Genomic DNA, 20,958 nt, shown 5'->3' with positions numbered 1-20,958 from the left:
GATAGAAAGATAGAAAAAAAGAAAGACAGACAGACAGACAGACAGAAAAAAAGAAAGAAAGACAGACAGAAAAAAGAAAGACAGACAGACAGACAGACAGATAGAAAAAAAGAAAGACAGACAGACAGACAGATAGAAAAAAAGAAAGAAAGAAAGACAGACAGACAGAAAAAAGAAAGACAGACAGACAGATAGAAAAAAAGAAATACAGACAGAAAGACAGACAGAAAAAAAGAAAGAAAGCAAGACAGACAGACAGACAGAAAGAAAGACAGACAGACAGATAGAAAAAAAGAAAGAAAGACAGACAGACAGACAGACACCGAAAGAAAGAAAGAAAGAAAGAAAGAAAAAGACAGACAGATTCTTGTGCACTTGGTGTTTATTAAGGATTAAGGAAACCACCCAAAGAGTTTTTTCCAACTCTATTTTGGATCCTATTAGTGGAAAGTCCTGATTATGGTTTTACAGTAGTAAATATACATAACCGCACTCACTATGATATTTTGGTGTAAACCACCTGTCATGGTAAAGTAAAGGGAAGTAATAAGGACTGATTTACTTTGCAAAATAAACATCACATTACAAAACAGCCTACCTCTTCAAACTATTGTGAATTTGAGAACTAGCGCCAGAGAGAGAGACATGCGTTCCTAAATGATTATTACAGTGACCTTAAACACAGCGAGTCTGAGAACGAGGAGTTGATTTCCCATGAGATGACCTTATGATATTATACAGTAATGTATGCATTTGAAGGCAAGCATGCTTTGAGTGTTTCTTACACACAGCTATGTGAATGAGGAGAGGGAAGGCATGCAGAAGAGAAGCAGCGCCAGTGAGAACATTACAGGCAGAGAGACAGAGATTGCCGCATAGTTTCTGCCTAGCAACAGACCGGCAGAGTGAGACACACACAGCCCTCACTTCAACAGTATTTATTACTTTATAGTTCAAAGGAAAGAACTAAATGAAAGCAGAGGAAGTGAGACAGACACACACACACGTGACAGAGAGCATGTGCATATGTGTCATGTAAGCGAGAGAATTCAGCCTTCTGAACTGTAGAAATGGTCTTTCTTTTTTTCTGTCTGTCTGTCTTTCTTTTCTGTTTACACAAACTATATCTGCCATTTATTTCAACATAAACTCTATTCTCTGGGTCACCCTGTCAATATATAGATTTTGTGATTATCGGCACAATAATCTAGTTATTGCTTTTCCTTAAACATTATTATCACGTGAGCAAAATCCAGTATTAGCTGACCTCTCTAATTTGTGTATATTGATGTATTAGACCATGCATAAGCATGTATTGAATAAAACATGTCTTTACTATTTTAAACTTGCTTAACCAGTATTAAACCAAATATTAAGTGCTAATTTACATGACACGTATGAAGCAGAAATATATACTGTAATTTGTGATGCTAAAGGCTATGCATACGAATAATAAATTATAACAATTAATTATATTATTATGATTATAACAAATTAATATAAATCTTATAAAACGGACTACCTTGAAGACCACAGACAAATCACATAGTCATAACTGTATATTTGAGATTGAACGATATCCTTATTATTTTATAACCGTTCCTGATTATTTGTTTATATGTCCAATAACTGATATGCAGAACTTCTCACAATCATGAATTTTATGCTGATGATTGTTATACATATAATTGCTATAAATGATTTAATTGTGTACTGTATGTTGTTTGAGACTTACATTGTAAGCCTATCACATTATTATATTGTATTTTTACATTTGACTTTTAATGCTGGAAAAATGATCACATATAAATGTTACAATATTTTTCTTTTTTTCGGTTTCTTCTTTGGTTTTCTTTTTGTTAGCTTTGGTTCATTTTACATTCACACTGGAGCCCATTTTAATATAATATAATATAATTTACAATAACGCATTAACATGAACTAACAACGGGCAATACATTTTTACAGTATTTATTAAACGTTAACATTAGATAATAAAAATAAAACAGTTTATTGTTAGTCCGTGTTAGCTCAGGTCCATTAAATAACATCAATAGATACAACTTTAGATTTTAATAATGCATTAGTAAATGTCGGAATCAACATGAAGATGAATAAATGCTTTAGAAGTATTTTTCATTGTTAGTTCATGTTAACTAATGTAGTTAACTAATGTTAACAAATGGAACCTTATATAATATACAGTCTGATTAAACCTACAAGCTTTATTTGACTTTATGTGTGTACTTTATAGCAGTGTTACCATAAAATATATATTTTAATTTTGACTTCAGAAAATAATTGGCTAATTAAAATAAATGTAATCTTATTCATTTATTTTTTTGACATAAATGACAAACGTCAAAATAGTGTCATCAATTGTGTGAAACTCTAACAAGAATGTTTGGCATTATGTGAATGTTACAAAGTAAAAACAGGATGTTTTTCAATCATCACGTACTTGCATTCATACACTGCATGCATAACATAAGTTAACCCTTGATTACAAACTTTTGCATGAGTTTGGTGTGAACTAGCAGTTCAGAGAATGCTTCAGCTCCTCTAAAGTCTGTGGTGTCGGTGGCTGAGACTGTCTGGGATCATCTGGAGTAATGAACCAGTGCGGTGCAGAAATCTGAAACCCCTGCTTCTCCCCACCACATAGGACAAGCTTTCAAATAACTTCACACACACTGCATACCATTTCCATTTATCGAAGAGATGAAACAGACCAAATGGCTCAGTGGTGTGATCATGCTGGACCTGATGTTGTCCTGGGAAGAGCAATGAAGAAAGCACATAAAATGACAGGAGAGGACACTCTGTGAGCTAACTGCTAACCTAAAAACCCAGATTTAATCACAACAAACGTCTTCCTTTTCATTCTTTGTTTGGGGGGAAAAGAAGCTTGAAATACCCGAGCAGCGGTTTACTGTTAGCAAACATCCCAACACTACACAGTAAAAAAAAATCCGTAAAATTTACGCAGCTGTGGTTGCCAGAATTTTACCATAAAAAAATACGGTAGCAACATTTTAGGTTTTACGGTTTTAACTTAAATTTACAGTTAAATACCGTAATTTCATTAACTGATATAATGTTAATATACCAACCTATTGAAGTACTGAAATCTGTTTTGTATCTTTGTAATACACTGATAACCACCAAATGCAGGAGGTGATGAGAAAGTCACATGATGAGCCAAAGCCCATCACAAGCAGCTTTTAAATAATAACATATATAGAAGCTGCACAGTGTGTCATTCACACAAACACTAAACACCATCACGGTAACACACATGAGACTGAAATAATGCAATAAACATTCATTTAACAACATTAGGTGTAACACACAACTCTAATATACAAAACTGATAAGAAAAAACTAAGAAGAAACAATTATTTCAACAAAAAAACATCAAATTTGAAATGTAACACAGGGAATTCTGGGAATGTCAATTTACGGTTATTCACTGTAAATTATACGGTCTTTTTCCACGTCCAAAAACGGTATACTTCCATAAAATTAATGTCCAACACAGTTTTTCACCGTATATAGTAGGGGAATTTACCGTTAACCATTTAACAGGTTTTTACTGTAAAATTTTTACAGTCTTTTACCGTAAAAATTCACGATTAATTTTTTACAGTGTAGCCACGCTGCTGAAGCGGTGTTTGGATGAATATTTACAGTAAATATGTGCTGCACGCTTCCCTCTGAATAACGCAACAAACACACAATAAAAATGACGGTGGTGAGAAAAGAGCAGTTCAGAAAGCATCTGATCATATGGACATGCATATGTTTGCACCAGATCTGTAATTCGGCACTCCAGTCATGAAACATTCATCTATACGGTGCTTTAAACAAAACAGATAGCTTCAAAGTAGCTTAGGTAATAAAAAATAAAAAAACAGCGATACTCAAGATTTTCGATTTCATGTATCATTATATATATATATATATATATATATATATATATATATATATTATAACTATGAATAAAGTTTGATGAAATCTTTGATTTTGGGCTTGTAAAATAACTTTGAAAAGCTTTAAGCACGAAGATTTTACTCCGAGAAGGTCAGAGAAAGACAATAAAATGTTAAATAAAACATGTTTTAGCACATTGCTCTAGATGAGTCACTGTGTTGCTAACATGTTTTTAGCATGATCTATAACATTGATAACATGTTTTGGCAAGTTGCTAGCATGATTTAACATGTCGCTAACACAATGTTAGAATGATTAAACAAGTTGATACAACGATTAAGCACATGGCTACCATGTTGTAACACGTTGCTAACATGTTTTGTCATGTTCTGACATTATTTAACACATTACTAACATATTTTAATGCTGCAAACATGTTTTAACATGTAAATTAGCATGTTGGTAACATCTTTTAACACATGGCTAACATGTCTTAACATTTTGCTAGCATGTTTCTAACATTTACATGTTGCTAGTGTGTTTTGACTTGACACTAAATGGATGTTCTATACAGGTATATTAGGAAGAGAAGACAATGTCCATTATGTTATGACCACAAGTACACACTTCTTTATTGGTAATTTTACTACAAATACCATGGTTACACTATGGTTAGTATAACAAAACCATGGTTAATATGTGGTTACGTAACATGATTTAACTACAATATGGTTGTTTTTATGGTTAATTTTCGCGAGGGAGGGGAAGTTGTTTTGATTAAAGATTACATAGGCACATGAATTTTGATTTAAAATAAATAATAATAATAATGATGTGCTTGGATAAATCATTTATAATACATATTGCAAAATTTCCTTTAAAAAAGGTGACTTTAATGCCATTAGTTTAGACTTGTGATCAATTCCTTGTGTCACAATCTGTGAGTATGGGAGAGTTACGGGAAAATGTTTTAAATAGCATCTCTGATGCCATCCAGAATAGCCTCGCAACCACTTAGCAATACCCTGACAATCAATGCATTAATATGCATGTTCTTTAGCAGATTAGCTTTAGTAAGTCAACAATGCATTGAACATTTTATCTTGAGTTTAGTTAAAGCTTTATTTAAACCTTACAATTCACATACAGTAATAAATATAATACTTGCATGGAATACATTGATGTTTATGCTCGCCACTGGGAAATAACCTAACTTTTAAAAATGGTTTTCTTGCATTGATGGGTTAGTGGTTTGCATGTAAACCAGTAAAATGGGATTTCAATAAACTGATTTTTTGGTAGTTTTCAGCATATTGATGTGCGTGTAAACATGCTCACTGTACGCAACTGCATACATTAGTTGTCAAAGTTCTGACAAACATGGTGTAACATTTGCACGGTTACTTACTCATAATATCTTCAGAAAACATTAAAAATCATCCTGAAAATCAAGTTTTATTTGCTGTATTATTTAAAGACAAAGATCATTGAGGCACTTGGACAGTTGCACTGCATGTGGGATTGGGAATGTGTGCCCTTGTTATGCATAACTCTGTCTTCAAGAGAGCAAGAGAAAGAAAGAGCAATGTGTGTGAGAGAGAGAGAGAGAGAGACTGTGTGAAGAGTTGAAAGGTGAATTGTATTTTCTGGTGAGACAAGAATGAGGGCAAAAAGGGCCCATTGTCTTTTGAGTGTAACGATGTGTTACTATGCCACAGTACAAATCTCATGGTACAATAGTGCAACGAGAAACCATACATTGCATTTAGTGAGATGAATTACTGTAAACGCGCAAATAAATCTTTGAATTCATGAGTTGAATCTGTTCATAGAGTTGTATGGATTACGGTCAGTTTAAGAAAAAAACACACACTTTTAAAATCCAATGAATCAAAGAAATCATTAACAAATCAAGCAACTATTTAAATAGTTATTATTTCTATATGAGAGTATCATGAGGGAAGGGAATATTGCTCTCCTTCCATGTATTACTAAATAAAGCAGTGGTATTTTCATATGGGTTTTTCCAATTTATGAGTAAAATAAAACCTATGGTAAACATAACTTGAAGATACTTTGACGTTTTGTTCTACAATGTGAACTGCACACACCCATACCAAAAACGTGAATTTTGAAGCAGTTATATAGCATATATATATTTGAAAACATACAGTATGTTTCTAATTAGTAACTAAGACAATTTGGGGTGTGAGTGTGTGCCGTTTACATTGTAGAATAAAAAGTATTTTCAAGTTATGTTTACCACAGGCTAGAGCTGCACGATTATGAGAAAAATCATAATTGTCGATTATTCCCTTGAAATTGTAATTGCGATTATTAATTACGATTATCGCAATTTACATTGAATGATGTTTATACCATTGTTTGATGCAACTGCATGCCGTATTTTTATATGAAAATAAACGAGCTGAAAACACTCGAACTGAAAAACCTTTAGTGCTTTTCTATAGTATTAAGCCTCAAATGTCAAATATACATCGGATTGGTTTCTTCTTTAAATTATAAAAAAGGTCAAATATGAATGGTATTATAATGTTATACTAAAACTAAAACAATGGAAAAACCCTTAAGATAACATGTAGAAAGAGAAAAACATATCTTAAGCGTGCAGAATAACATAAGTGGACTTTGAATGATTAATTGCCGCTTTGAACGATTACGTAATTGTGGCATCCATAATTGTAATCGCGATTAGAAATTCGATTAATTGTGCAGCCCTACCACAGGCTTTATTTTACTCACAAATTGGAAAACCCCATTATAAAACCCCCAAAGGAAAATCTTGAAGGAACCAGCGGTGTTCTGACTTCACACCTTCACCACTCTATACTGTCAGAATCAGTAAAATCCTAAATAGGCTGGGTTATAGGTTTGATAATTCTGTATTTACAAAAACACTTTTAGTTACACATATTCTGTCAAACACTTCTTTAAGGTCAGTTGAGTCCAGTCCATAAGTCTGAATGGAAATCTATGAATAAGCGCCTCTAGTTTCCGTCTAAAAGATCAAGTCACGCCAGCTGATAAAGAAACAGTGAGTTGACCTGAACAACTTCAGGCCGGACAGCTGGGTAAATACAACGTGTGTGGGTGGACGCATACGCTGCATGTGTGCAAATGTGTCTGCCGAAAACTAAAGCTCACATTTCCATGTGCATCACTAGCTCAAACAAACGAAAAACCCACTCGATCTGGGTCACGTTACAGTGGTGATCTAGCATTGACAGCTGGTTTACTAAATGTTCTGTACAACAGAGGTCCCCAACCACCGGGCCGTGGAAGAATTGCTACTGGGTCGCAAGAACGTTCTGGGAAAAATGTGTATAGATATGACATTCTGTTATTTATTTATGTTAATGATCTAATGTTCTAATTATTCAGTATTTTCTTTGTATGCGATTGATATGGAGTAGCATTGTGCATTAAAGCTTTTACTCCAGTTTATTACTTGCCACAGTTCGGAAAGGACAGATGTTTCAAAATGGCAGATTATGTGGAATTTTCTTTAGAACACCTAAATCTGTGCATGCACCTTAAAACATCTTGAGGACCTGGACCCACACACAGAGTTTCTAGACAAAGGGTGACCAGTCGTGCTCCTGAAGAGTTCAGCTCCAACTGAAGGTTTCTAGCAGAGGTCCTAAAGACCTTAGCTGGGTTCAGTAAAATCAGAATGTAAAGGTTAGGCCTCAAGTTTCCTTTGCTGACTTAAGTTGAAAATCTATTACACACTAGAAGTAATTTAATCAAACAGCTACTAATAATAAATTAGATTTTTGCAACACTGACAGCATCTTTGCTCCTATTATCCAAACAACTTCTTTAATTCCATATTATATACTTGATTGCACAATCATTTATGGGCCTGTGAGTTATGGATGTCTTGAACGTAACACTCAGTTCATTATTATTTTCAGTAAAAGAAAAAAAAGCTTCAGGTACAGTAGATAAGCAGCATCTACTGTATTTTTATCATACACTGATAGACAGTAAAAATGGCTCCTATAACAAGATGAATCAGCTTCATCAAAAATGTGTAGCAGTAACATTCATTAAGATGATTGATTCATGAGACCAATTTTATCCTATTTACTCTCTTGCTTTTGAATCAAAACCCTTCAGGCCTGATCCTGACCTTGTCATCAGAATGCAACGCCAGAGCCAAATGTGCACGACTCTCAGTGATGATACTCTCCTATTCATTTTACCTCATCTTATTAAAATAAAAGCCTGTGGGGCCTCCAATGCAATTAGAATAGTTCTCAAAATCTGAAAGGGCTCTCCTGATGGAAAGTCTGAGGAGATCAGAGAAGAAGAACAAGGATTATTTTTCAGAGACTTTTCCGACTTGCTCAGCTCGATCAGAGAGACTCTCTCTTTCACAGGGCAGAAGACTACAGTCAACCATTCAAATCAATAATTTATTTGCTTGCTTGTTTGGGGTCATTATCATGCCTTACAGTTGCCATCAGCTTCTTTTCTCCCAGTGTGACATTTGAAACTGTGACCGAACAAGTCAAAATCAGTCTCATCTGCATGGTGCAAATCGTCACAGAAGTCCTGCTTCTCTTCAGGGACGTGCCAGGATTGATTGTGAGGTCGACTGAGAGTTTAATGTTGTGCATTTAATTATGGTGCTGCTGCTGAGTTTGCTGATAGCTTGCTGTACTTTAGTGCAGTGGTTCCCAACCCTGGTCCTGGAGGCACCCCAACACTGCACGTTTTGCATGTCTCCTTAATCAAACTCACCTGATTCAGGTCATCAGCTCATTAGTAGAGACTTCAAGATGTTCAATTTGTGTGTCAGAGAAAGGAGACTTGCAAAATGTGCAGTGTCGGGGTGCCTCCAGGACCAGGGTTGGGAACCACTGATTTAGTGTATTAACAGTCAGTTATTTTATTATTAATCTATCTCATTGACCTAATGAAACTTTGTGAGGCATCATGATCTTTGCATGATGGTACAGTACTATCAGTGTTGGGTAGATTACTTACAAATTGTAGTCTGTTACTGATTCCAAATTACATGACAAAAATTGTAGTTAGTAACATAATCCATTACATTACACATTTCCGGTATTAAAATCACACTACTTTTTGATTACGTTTGACCTAACTTGATAAATCACATTGATTTAATAGGATAATTTTGTATGATACTGATATTAAAATACAAAGAGAAAGAGTTTAATATATTCCATTCACTGTTATTAACAACACAAAGTGCACTAAACATTATATTACATCAAAGTTTCCCAAACTGGGGTTCGTGAAGAAACTGCAGGGGGTTTGTGAGTTTAATTAAAAGCTAATAATTAAATTATACAAATGTTAAATAAAAAATAATCTCTTTTTTTTAAATTACAACAATCAAAATGTTAATTGGTTAACGGTAAATTCCCCTACTATATACGGTGAAAAACTGTATTGGACATTAATTTTACGGTAGTATACCGTTTTTGGAAGTGAAAAAGACTGTATAATTTACAGTGAATAACCGTAAATTGACATTCCCAGAATTCCCTGCGTTACATTTCAAATTTGATGTTTTTTTGTTGAAATAACTGTTTCTTCTTAGTTTTTTCTTATCAGTTTTGTATATTAGGGTTGTGTGTTACACCTAATGTTGTTAAATGAATGTTTATTGCATTATTTCAGTCTCATGTGTGTTACCGTGATGGTGTTTAGTGTTTGTGTGAATGACACTGTGCAGCTTCTATATATGTTATTATTTAAAAGCTGCTTGTGGTGGGCTTTGGTTCATCATGTGACTTTCTCATCACCTCCTGCATTTGGTGGTTATCAGTGTATTACAAAGCTACAAAACAGATTTCAGTACTTCAATAGGTTGGTATATTAACATTATATCAGTTAATGAAATTACGGTATTTAACTGTAAATTTAAAGTTAAAACCGTAAAACCTAAAACGTTGCTACCGTATTTTTTACGGTAAAATTCCGGCAATCTAAATGTTACAGATTTTTTTTTTACAGTGTGGGTACTATGAACTTTGGTGCTTATAAACTAAACCAAACCAGGTTACTGAGGTGAATAATGCCAATTTTCTACCAATTTGTGCCTTAGTCTAATGTTAAGCACTTGATGTATATGCAAGATTTGACCTTTCTGTTTAAGTTGTACAAATCATTACCAAAATGCACAACCATTAGAACAGAAAATATGAATGTAAGGCACAATAATAAATTGTTGCCAAAAGCAATTGTACATCAGCAGTTAGAGGATAGGATCACTATGGTTTTGGGTAATCTGCAAGACCTATCAAATATTTTTTCAAAAAGATGGCACAATACCACAAATATGTACCAACATCTGAGACACCACCATAAAAACCTATATGATCAAACCAAACTATGTCAAAAAACAAACAAAAGCACACCTCAAAGCCAACCTAACTGAACAAATATTGATCATTCCGGCATTTGCAAGCATCACGTCTTCTGAGAGGAGCTCAAAACTGCACAAGGAAATAACCGACGCGATATGCAAAAATATGGTGCCAGCAGATACCGTCAGTAAAGTCGACAAAAAACACCAATAGCCATCACACATGAATCTTTCACCAGTTGCTATCCATGAAATGCATGAGAAATGCAAAGCATGCGTTGAATTAGAGCTAAAGCAGGTGAAATACTACGCCAATCACGCATATGAGATCAATAACGAATCTGTACACGAGTTGCAGCATGCAGATTTTTATTAATGAGATGCCTGCAAACAGCTCACTTTCCCCGAAGATCACACTGACAGGAGAAAACCTGTCTCAAGGTTCGAAAGAAGAAGCTTTAGCGGCCTGGCTGGGGAATTTGTGGGGAGCAGTGCATGTCTTCATCAGAAACAATGGCTCAAATACAGTGAAGACTCGCTTTGAGCAGATGTAGGAGATTTATAATAGCTTAGATTATTTTTAAAAGAAAGTTTAAATGAGAAACATTTAAGTGTCTACAGGTGTCACATGCATTATTTAATTTGTACTACTAGTTATTTTTAAGTGCAATGAGATTCATAAATATTTAAATAACAGACTTGGTCAAATTGTTCAGGTGATAGACTGGTTTTTGTCTGAGGCTCTGTTAGCGGACTATAAAACATAAGACCTGGTGCCACAAAGGCATGACACGCACTGTAAGATATTGGGTCATTTCAGGACTTCACAGATGCCCTTTCCAGTCAGTGTTTCCTACCTGAAACTAATTCTTCCTCTACTGAACACAAAGAAACTGACTGTGGAAGATGAGGACACTGAACTGACAAAAACTATAAAATCCAAATGCATCAACAAATACTTATTCAAGATTTAATGCTGTGTTGCCTAAATTCACCTAAAATGTGTTTTTTATTATTTTTATTTATTTAAACAAATATTATACAACTTCATTATCTCAAATTTATTGGCTTATTTTAAGTTTGAGGTCAATAGGAATTTTTTTTAATACATTAATTATTTTATTTAACAAGGATGCATTAAATTGATCAACAGTGACAATCTTTTTCTTTTTAAAATCTTTAAAATCAATGCTGTTCTCACAACATCGACACCGGTACTAAACTGAATTAAAACAAAATTAAACTGACGTGAAATGTATGAACTTTGCTGCCTTTTGCAGAACTGTTTCACAGCTTCCACAAAAATATTAAGCAGCACATCTGTATTCAACATTGATAATAATCAGAAATGTTTCTTGAGCAGCAAATCAGAATGATTTCTGAAGATCATGTGACACTGAAGACTGGCGTAATGAGGCTGAAAATTCAGCTTTGATCACAGGAATAAATTACAGTTTAACAGATATTCACTTTGAAAACCGATATTTTAAATTGTAATAATATTTTACAATATTACAATTTTTACTGTATTTCTGTGATTAATTAAAGGCATCCTTGGTGAGCATAAGACTTTTAAACGGCCCCAAACTTGTGGTAGCATGCTTCTACCTGTATGACTTTGACTTAAAGGATTAGTTAAGAAAAGGACACCGTTATTATTTACTCGAGACTTCAGACATGAATGCATCTGCACAACCTGCACCATCTAGTTCAGAGGCTCTCAACCCTGTTCCCGAAGCACCTCAACAGTGCTCATTTTGTAGTTGGAGTTCACTACAAGTGAGCTAATAAAATGTAAGCTCAAATTAATATACCATGTCCAATTATTTACTCACTGTATGTAGCAAGCGGATGTATAAAAAAAAAAAAGGATAAATGCACAACATAAACCTGACAGAGTGATCAGAACCCGACACAAACCTAAAAAAAAAAAAAATGGCACGCTGGACATTATGCCTTACTTCGTATAGAAGGTGATATTAAAGAAACTGTTTTTTTTTTTTAAACGCAGCAACCATAAATTACACCTCCAAATTGATCATATGGACAACGGTTTCAATAAATAAATAGAAACGATAGCTCACATTTGATTGCTGGAAATGCATGCCAACACAGTTACAGGATTTCCTTTCAGAGAGAACAGCAAAGCCATGGGTAAATTGATGCTTTTGTACAAGTTTGCTGATTCACTCACTCTCATGGCAGGCTCTGTGCAGTGCATACAGGTCTGTGGGTCTTTTTCCAATTATTTTTACGAATGCTTTATGCAAATATGGAATAAAGTACCACTTAATCTGCCTCTCTGCTTGTACATGATACGTCATAACACGAGCATCTAGACAGAGAAAACAAGATGAAGATTTGAGTCTTACACCACATTTGATGAAGACTCCTTGCCCATAGCTGTTATTAATAGGGAATCTTCCTCCAGTTACCAGATTAGCAGGGAAGGACATAATGTGGCACTAATATGATCAACTCAAAAGGCCTGCGGTGGCTTTCTCTTATCTCTGTAGGCTGCTCAGAACTACTGTGTAATCCTCAGAGTTTGCTGACCCATATTCACTATCGCACAATGCACCGACAGGCTAATGGAGGCCGAAGGGCAGGACGCAGATGGTTAAAAGGGTGCTGTTGTTTTTTCAGAGCGGTTATGTCATCTGGTCAGCATGAGGGAACCCAGTGACATGACACCCCGTGATGGCTGGCACCTTGTCAGCTGTTGATGCAGATGACTCGTATTCGTCTCAGTCAGCAATGCCATTCTCTGAACAGAGAGTCGGTCCTTTGCGCTGTAATGCAGGCCCCTGGATGCTTTGCAAACAAACTCACCTTTCCCCATGCATTCATGTGGGTACTCTGATGGAACTGGCAAAAATGTGTGAAATGCAACTGCATGTCTACTATACAAGTCCATTACGAAAATTAACCATGGTTTTATTATTGTAAAAATGTAGTAGCATGGGTTTTTTGGGGCGCATTTATTATTACCATTTGTAGTTTACTACAAATACCATGGTTAAACTATGGTTAGTGTAGCACCATGTTTTTTTTTGGTTTTATTTGTAGTAAAACCATAAAGGGAGCTTGAAACTGCCTGCCAGCCCAATGCTCAAGTTTATCCCTGAAAAACTGAGTTTGTGAACACACACACACACACTTACCTTTGTGACAACATTTTGCTCTAGTCCGATTTCCAGTTCGCATCCCGACTGCGTACAGATGCATTGTGATGACGCATTAGCGGAGTTGCTTGCATTATTGATATTTAATATCGCCTGCGTAACATTGAGTGAAGGATCGCTGATATTCCGCTGCACTTGCGCACAAGTCTTTGGCTGAGCCAGGAGAAAATTGTCCGAAAATTGGCTGAAGCCAATGAAAATGGCCGGGATCCATGTTAAAACGATCAGCTGTTTCTGAAATCTCCCGAAGCCGCCCACGCTCGGCAAAACGCCGCCGTCGATCCGCGAGAGCAAATCGGGCGATTTATTAGTTTCGGGGGTAACGAAGCCGTTCTCCGGCGGATGAGGCTCGATGTCCAGCTGAGACACGGCCATCACCGTCTCGCACATACCGCAGCCCGGTTCGCTAATGCGTCAGAACCGCGCACAATCCCGTTCACACTGGATGCACAATCAAAAAGAGAGCTCCGCGTCCAGTGCTCAGGGAGTGGTTCGCGTGTCTTCACCCGTTCCAAAGGCGTCACGAGCCGTTCGCGATCAATCAATACTCAAAAGTCACCGGTTTAACCCGACCGCTCCACTATCCAAACGCGCTTCTGATCGGAAAACAGCAGCAAGGTTCAAGGAAAGCGATACGTTTCGTCGGCACGTTGCTGCTCCGTGCCCATTCCCTCCGTTCACAGCCACAGGTAACACACCTGTCCCAGACACGCAGCCCCGCCGCGCGTGACATTACACTCAGACACGCGTCATTATCCACTCAGGAGCCGAGGACTCTCTCCGTCTGAGCTCGCACGCACTCCATATGCTCTCCCGTGATCATATGCACCGAATAAACAGACACGAGGGCGGAACTTCGGCTGAACGTCCCCTTAACGCAGTCATTGGATGGCATTGGTTCCAGTCACATCTAGTGTGCTCGACTTCACAACCTCAGCAGCTTCTGTCCATGCGTGTATTGAAGCTACAGTCAAATTGAAGTTGTTTAAGTGGTTATGCTCTTTAATAAGCGTTTCATCAAATCATTTAGTAGTGTGAGGATGGTAGACCTGTTTTCATTTTGCAGTAACTGCTGCCATTTATCGCCCCAAACTGGCAGAAAGACCATTTAAATGATAGCACAGGGGTCACAGACACACCTGAACCAGCTAATCGAGGTCTTACTAGGCCTGCGTCCCAATGTGCATGCTATCCATCCTGAATTCTGTGATAGTAGTACTTTTCAATACTATTTATTTAGGGCCGATAGTACGCACATTGGGACGCAGGGTAGGCTACTTGAAGCTTCCAGGCTGGTGTGTTGTTGAGGAAAGTTGGAGCTAAACTCTGCAGGACACCGGCCCGCCAGGACCGAGTTTGGTGACCCCTGCCTAAGCAAGTCTAGTGCTAAAAGCGACCAAACATGTGCTGTATTTAACGAAGAACTTCTGAACTTATACACTCTCAGAGAAAATGGTAGAAAAGCTGTCACTGGGGCGGCATAACCTTTCACGAGGTAATATGTGCATGCACTTTAGGAACTAATATGCACCCTTGCGGTGTAAATAAGGTACCGCCCCACTTTTCTCCTTTCCAGAGAGTGTATGCACTGCTGGTCGTGTTTTAGGATGTAGTATGCAATGATTTGATTGTATATAGACAGTGTTGGGGAGTTACATGTAGCAGAATTATGTAATTTAATTACAAAATCAATGTAATTGTAATCAGTTACAGTTACTTACAAATCTGACATCTGAATATTTTTCACACACACGCTTACCTACAGATTTGATTGATTTCTTTCATAAATTGCTCTAACTGCTCTAAAAATATGAGACACCATTTTTTCAGGCGCTTGGGACACAGAATAGGACACATGCTTATTCAATACGCTAACTGTTTTATTTCCTATTTGGATTCGTGTACTTGCTTTATTTTGTAAGATTAACAGCATTGTTAGATGCCAGTGTTTTCTGACGTAGCTATGCAAAGATTCGATTTCAAAAGCATTATCACAGCTATTAAACGATTTCTTCTTGTGGTTTAGAATGATCTCAAAGTCTGATTTTGTGGTGGCTGTGCTTTAAAATGAAATTATTTGAATCTTAATACAAGTGATGAAGGATTTCGAAAGTCTGACAGCATTGAGTCAATCACTAGTGTAAGGTTAACCCTGCCTGATTCACATTTTTAAAAATGATCAGCCGTTGAAAACATTAGAAATCAATCAAATGCAATTAAGTAATTGAAATAGTTACACTACTTATTACATTTTAAATAGGGTAACTTGGAATCTGTAACCTATTACACTTCCAAAGTAACCTTCCCAACACTGTATATACAGAAGCAAAGACTTAATATTCTAATATTCGTGGACAAGCATTATTTGAGTAAGCCTGTCATCTAGTGGTGACCAATAGTGTTACAGGAATTATGTTTCTGGAAGAGAGATCTTGAGGATTTGAAGGCAGAGGTTGGGCAGCTGGACTCCTTTTATCCCAAGAGTAAAACACACATTAAAGGGTTGCTTGCAGAACATGTTTTTACTTGTATTCACGTTCAGTTTGCTTTATTCACTGCTCGAACGACACCTGACATGACAACAAAAATAGCAACACTCTCGTAAATCCTTAGCCAAGAATTCTAAAGATGAAAGAATATCCTTTCAGAATCAAGTATGATCCAGATAAAGATAAAGTGAAAGAGAGAGACTCCAGTAGGATCTTATTTGATGTCAAGTTAGGAAGAGTAAAGATTTGTTTGCTGGTTTGTTCATTTTAGTTTGAGATTGAGTTTACTTGGATGTTTTACTCCGCCATTACCATTGGTCAGTTATGTTACTTTATGTCTGTAACCTTGACATCACCCTTTGCTTTTATTATGTTTACACTGACTGAATGTGTGAACGTTCACCTGTTAGGATAGAAAAAGAGATGCCGCTCACACCCTTTTATTAAAGTCTTCAACCTTTGAGCCCAGCCATGAGTCATAAACTCAGTCATGTGATACAAGGCAGACACTGTGCTGTTTTACTGACTTACTTTACAGTTTTAGTTGTTCTCTTAAAAAAAAAAGAAGACAAATACTGTAGAGAAAGCAGCTGCTGTTTGTCAAACAGGGAGGTTCTTACAAATGCAAAAAAAAAAAGGAATAATAATAAAATAAAAATAAAAAATCTAAGTAATTATAAAAATTGCAAATTAATTAATGCTTGTTTTATGCTGTGGTTTTGTCAAATTTGTCAAATGCAGAACTTTTTAAAAGTATAATAATTCAGAATATTTTTGTGGGTTCTGACTTTCAATTAAATCCCAATCTCTCTCTCTCTCTCTCTCTCTCTCATATAATAGCTGTTGGGTAAAACAGTGAACACAATAAAACGCACTTGGCATTAAGACAATGCTATCAAGACAGACTTAACACAAACTGATCTTAGGTGTTAATTGCAATTGATTAATTACAATATCTGTTGATCCTCCTTATCATATGATATTGTAATAAAGTGTTTTGTGTGTGATATCATAAACGCAGATAAAATAAACACAAAATTCTTTACGTTATCTGCAATTACGTAACTAATAACGGTTTACATTTTTGCTGAAAAACAGCAGTATAATATGCTATTTAACGACAGGTTCCCATTGAGACCATGCACTTACCCCCAAAGGTCAACTACTCAATGTTGAAAAGTAGTAAAAAGTCTCAGGCTTTTAACAGTGGTATAAAAGTGAACAGTGTTATATAAGGCTGATAAAACTATGATTTATAACTCCTCTAGTCTTTGATGTTTGTATATACTGACAGTATAGCAGCATTCACCGGAAGAGTTTTTGTGATTGCGTAAGAGTGAAAATGGGTTAGTCTTTGGTGGTTGATGAAATCATTAGGTGTGCGTCATCTGTTATCTGATGAGTTAGCATCTGGTGTGTGAATGACAGACCAAATCACTGAATGGTATTTGTGAAAGCAGACAGATGTTTCATTACCACAGTGTCTAGATGCATCTGTACTTTGACCCTTTCAAGGTCCCCACAAAGTCACTCTCGCTTGCAAGGAAAATGCATACGTCCTTCTCTATACAATTGTCCATGATTACATACTTTTCTAGTGAAATAAATAATTAAATCAAACCAAAACCCAGCAAAAATGTCTGTGTTCTCTTGCCAGGGAGTTTAGACAAGCTGGAGAATTAGCTGCTAAGGGTGTGTCTGAATAAAATGTGAGTAATGTGTTGTCATGAAAAAGGCTTACGCATAGACTGAAAACACAACAAGTGGTAACAGAGCAGGTGTAGACATGGGGGTATTTGATCAGCCATGCCTGAATCGTAGAGAAGCAGTGGGAAAGAACGAGAGAGGCGTTGGCTCACCTCAGTGACCCATCCTTAGCAATACATGGAAGTTATGTTCTGTAGAGCAGTTACTGTATAAACATATGGCTGGATAACGCAGAACTATCCATGCATGAAATGTTGATTCAGGTCCAAAATTGTAATACATCAAAATTAAGGGCAATATTCTTAAGCACGCCATCTATAACATTTGTTTATTACTTGAGAAATATTATTCAAATGTGTGGTTGAAGTTAGTAAAATGACTGAAATCATGTTAATCCTTGCCGGTAATCTGGGTCTTAAAGGAATAGTTCACCCAAAAATAATAATGGGGCATCATTTACTCACCCTCCACTTGTTCCAAACCTGTATGAGTTTCTTTCTTCTTCTGCTGAGCCCAAAATAAGATGTCGTGAAGAATTTTGGTTACCAAACAGTTGATGGTTGCCATTGACCTCCATTGTACTCTTTGCATACTGTGGAAGTCACAAAGGGTTCCTTTAACTGTTTGGTTTCCGACATTCTTGAAAATATCTTCTTCTGTGTTCAACAGAAGAAAGGCACTCATGCAGGTTAGGAACAAGTGGAGGGTGAGTAAATGATGACAGAATTTTAATTTTTAGGTGAACTATCTCTTTAAGGGGCGGCTACACTACACTTTTGTTCCCTTAGGCTCATCTGATATTTCAAATGCCTCGCCTTGACAGTAGACAGGAGTAGGCGCTACAGTCAGGGAGGAGTGAAATAAGTGTCAAGATGAACTGTTCTTACTTCTCATAGTGGATCAGTCAGGCAGATATTGTGTGATTCACACTCATGTGCTTTCTTGCTAATACATGGATATAATTTAAATTATGTTGCTGTTATATGAAAATAAATGTTTTTAATTTAATTTGTTTAATTTACTTCCAAAAAGACACACACACACACACACACATATTTAACATATAAACAGTTACCTATTTCACACGGAGGTCACACTGTGTTAGGAATATTTATAAATTTAAAACATGATGTCAGAGTTTTGGAATGGAACAAAACATCACAATTGTTTAAACCAATGAGAATTAAGCTGTGTCGTCAGCAAATCATTTTTTATCATACCTTTAGTCAGTGCACTTTTTTTGGGGCCATACATCAGCATGACATCAGAGCATGATGGACCACACTCTGACACATTTCTAACTGTTATGCATCTCTTGGTGATCACCGGCGATTGGTTTAGTGCAGATTTTGCTCATCCCAAACAAGCCTACTGACTTCCATTCATATGCACATGCATGCGTGAGAGAAAACGCAAATTCATGTGAAATTCATTGCATTACAAAGTTCAAGTTTGATAAACTCTGCACCTTGAATACACATCACGTCAAGATGTACGACCAAAAGAAGATAAATGTCACTTCACAACATCTTAGCTGAATTAAAAAAAAAATGCAAATTTTAAGCCCCAAGTGTCACATCTTTCTTTTTAGGCAGAAATTATTGAGAGGATCAGGATGAGTGAGCAGAGAATATTGGGCGAATGGCTTTGCTTGGTGATCTCTTTGCTAGGTTTGTAGATTTATTATTTAGTTTATTGTTTCTGTGAAAGCTCCTGACAAGACAGAGTCCAGTCTTGTCAGAAAATCAAGCCAGCCTTACAATAGTGGTTTTGTGTCTACCAACATTGAGCTCTAAATCACTTGCCAAGTGGCAAGGGCCCTTTGAGGTCACACAGCAAGTGGGGGTTGCCGAGGTGGTTTGACTGGAAAATTTACCATCTCAACTTCCTGAAAACATGGAAGGGAGGAAGCGGAGTTGGCGACAAGAATCAAAGAGAGGAAGGAGCTCAGACCAGAAATGAACCTAAAATTGCAATTCAATGGTAATGCAATGCCTAGGTTTGACAAATTGCTTGAATGGTTGAATACAGCTAAAAATTAGTTGATACTGGATAAAAAAGGGAAATTGGCTATTGCCCTTAACGCCAGTATCCCATGTAATGATGGCCTTTACCACTTGCCAATTTACACCAATCGCTACATCGAACAGGACTCATGGCAGCCCATAAGAAATGTGCAGATGGACGAGTAGAAGTAAAGTCTCTGGGCTGGGTCAGCTGGGTCATGGGTAGGTGACCCTCCACTACCTCTCGGGACAATCCTTCATGTTTTATTCAAACCATGCCCCACTCCAGTGGCTCCACCGCATAGAGGACGCCATTGTGCGGATCACCCATTGGTATCTGGTTCCACAGCCCTTTAAGTTTTAGACTGTCCAAAGGCTGGGAGTGTAGAAGGGTGTGGGTATGTGGCAGTAGTGGTGTGGTCTTGTGAGGTCCGCGAGGGTAAGTAGGAGTTGGGAGACATAATCTCAGCCACTGCTTGCCTTTTCCCACAACTTTGCTTGTGTCACCGTTTGGTTAAGTGATGAGTCCAATGGAAGTGATGTCTTTCACAGATTGTGCTGGGCCATTTACAGTTAGAGAAAGTAGTTGGATTCCTTATAAAAGAGCCTTGCACATGAAGTGTCGAGGAATGTTGAACTGGAACTCAGAAGATCCTTGTAGTCTGGAGCACACAGATGAAGGTACTTTTATAAGTGAAGGTTCTGAAATCAGTGCACTGTGCTGTTTTATCTGAGGACAAAAGTCCTCCATTTTTTGTTATTCAGAAACTTTTGAAAAATGGGATTTCTGTTTCTGTGCACTACAAGGGGAGCTTCCCTGCATGGTCTTCCAGCTACTTGTAAATGAAGTGCTGAGAGACATTATCAACAAGTTCGCCTTTGTGTACCTACACAACATTTTGATTTCCTCTCATTCTCTCCAGGTATGCATTCAGCACGTCTGGTGGCATGTCTTTGATGGCCTTGATAGGTCAAGGTGGCAGCTTAAGTCCCATTCTGGTAACCACCAACCATACCCTTCACTTTTACTTCAGAGGCTGGATTTGGGTGGTTCATTTCCAAAGACTGTGCTCCACCCTGTCTTACAAGCCAGCTCCAATAATAGGGCCTTTCGCACCGCGGGAACCTTTTCATAGTACCAGAACTAATTGTGGAACTACCCACTTTTTGGCGTTTTCGCACCGACCTGTACACACACACACACACACACACACACACACACACACACATATTTAACATATAAACAGTTACCTATTTCACACAGAGGTCAC

At 37.0% G+C, this 20,958-nt stretch overlaps 1 protein-coding gene across 2 annotated transcripts; it reads right to left on the bottom strand.

Moving 5' to 3' along the window:
- Positions 1 to 2,386: 2,386 nt before the first annotated feature.
- Positions 2,387 to 14,308, bottom strand: LOC107573860 (solute carrier family 22 member 23-like). Of its 2 annotated transcripts, none has more exons than XM_016260316.1 (2): positions 13,465 to 14,308; positions 2,387 to 2,774 (listed from the first exon to the last, which is right to left on the bottom strand). In XM_016260316.1, the coding sequence occupies exons 1-2, from the start codon at positions 13,873 to 13,875 to the stop codon at positions 2,685 to 2,687; spliced, it is 501 nt and encodes a 166-aa protein (XP_016115802.1). In that variant the 5' UTR covers positions 13,876 to 14,308; the 3' UTR covers positions 2,387 to 2,684. The 2 variants fall into 2 exon arrangements, with proteins under 2 accessions (XP_016115802.1, XP_016115801.1); XM_016260315.1 differs by lacking the exon at positions 2,387 to 2,774 and adding an exon at positions 12,009 to 13,159.
- Positions 14,309 to 20,958: the final 6,650 nt, after the last annotated feature.

This window comes from Sinocyclocheilus grahami, unplaced genomic scaffold (assembly GCF_001515645.1).
Source record: "Sinocyclocheilus grahami isolate Dianchi unplaced genomic scaffold, SAMN03320097.WGS_v1.1 scaffold2051.1, whole genome shotgun sequence".
Classification (NCBI taxonomy): domain Eukaryota; kingdom Metazoa; phylum Chordata; class Actinopteri; order Cypriniformes; family Cyprinidae; genus Sinocyclocheilus; species Sinocyclocheilus grahami.
Note: the sequence above shows the minus strand (reverse complement) of the source record. Positions and strands in the feature narration are given on the sequence as shown.

Bases quoted from the DNA above. Each gene is read 5' to 3' on its own strand.
- LOC107573860 (XM_016260315.1), bottom strand. From the start codon at position 13,875: ATGTGCGAGACGGTGATGGCCGTGTCTCAGCTGGACATCGAGCCTCAT. The intron at 13,160-13,464 runs GTAAGTGTGTGT...CAGTTCCATCAG, and splicing joins AGCAAAATGTTGTCACAAAG to AGTACCCACATGAATGCATG.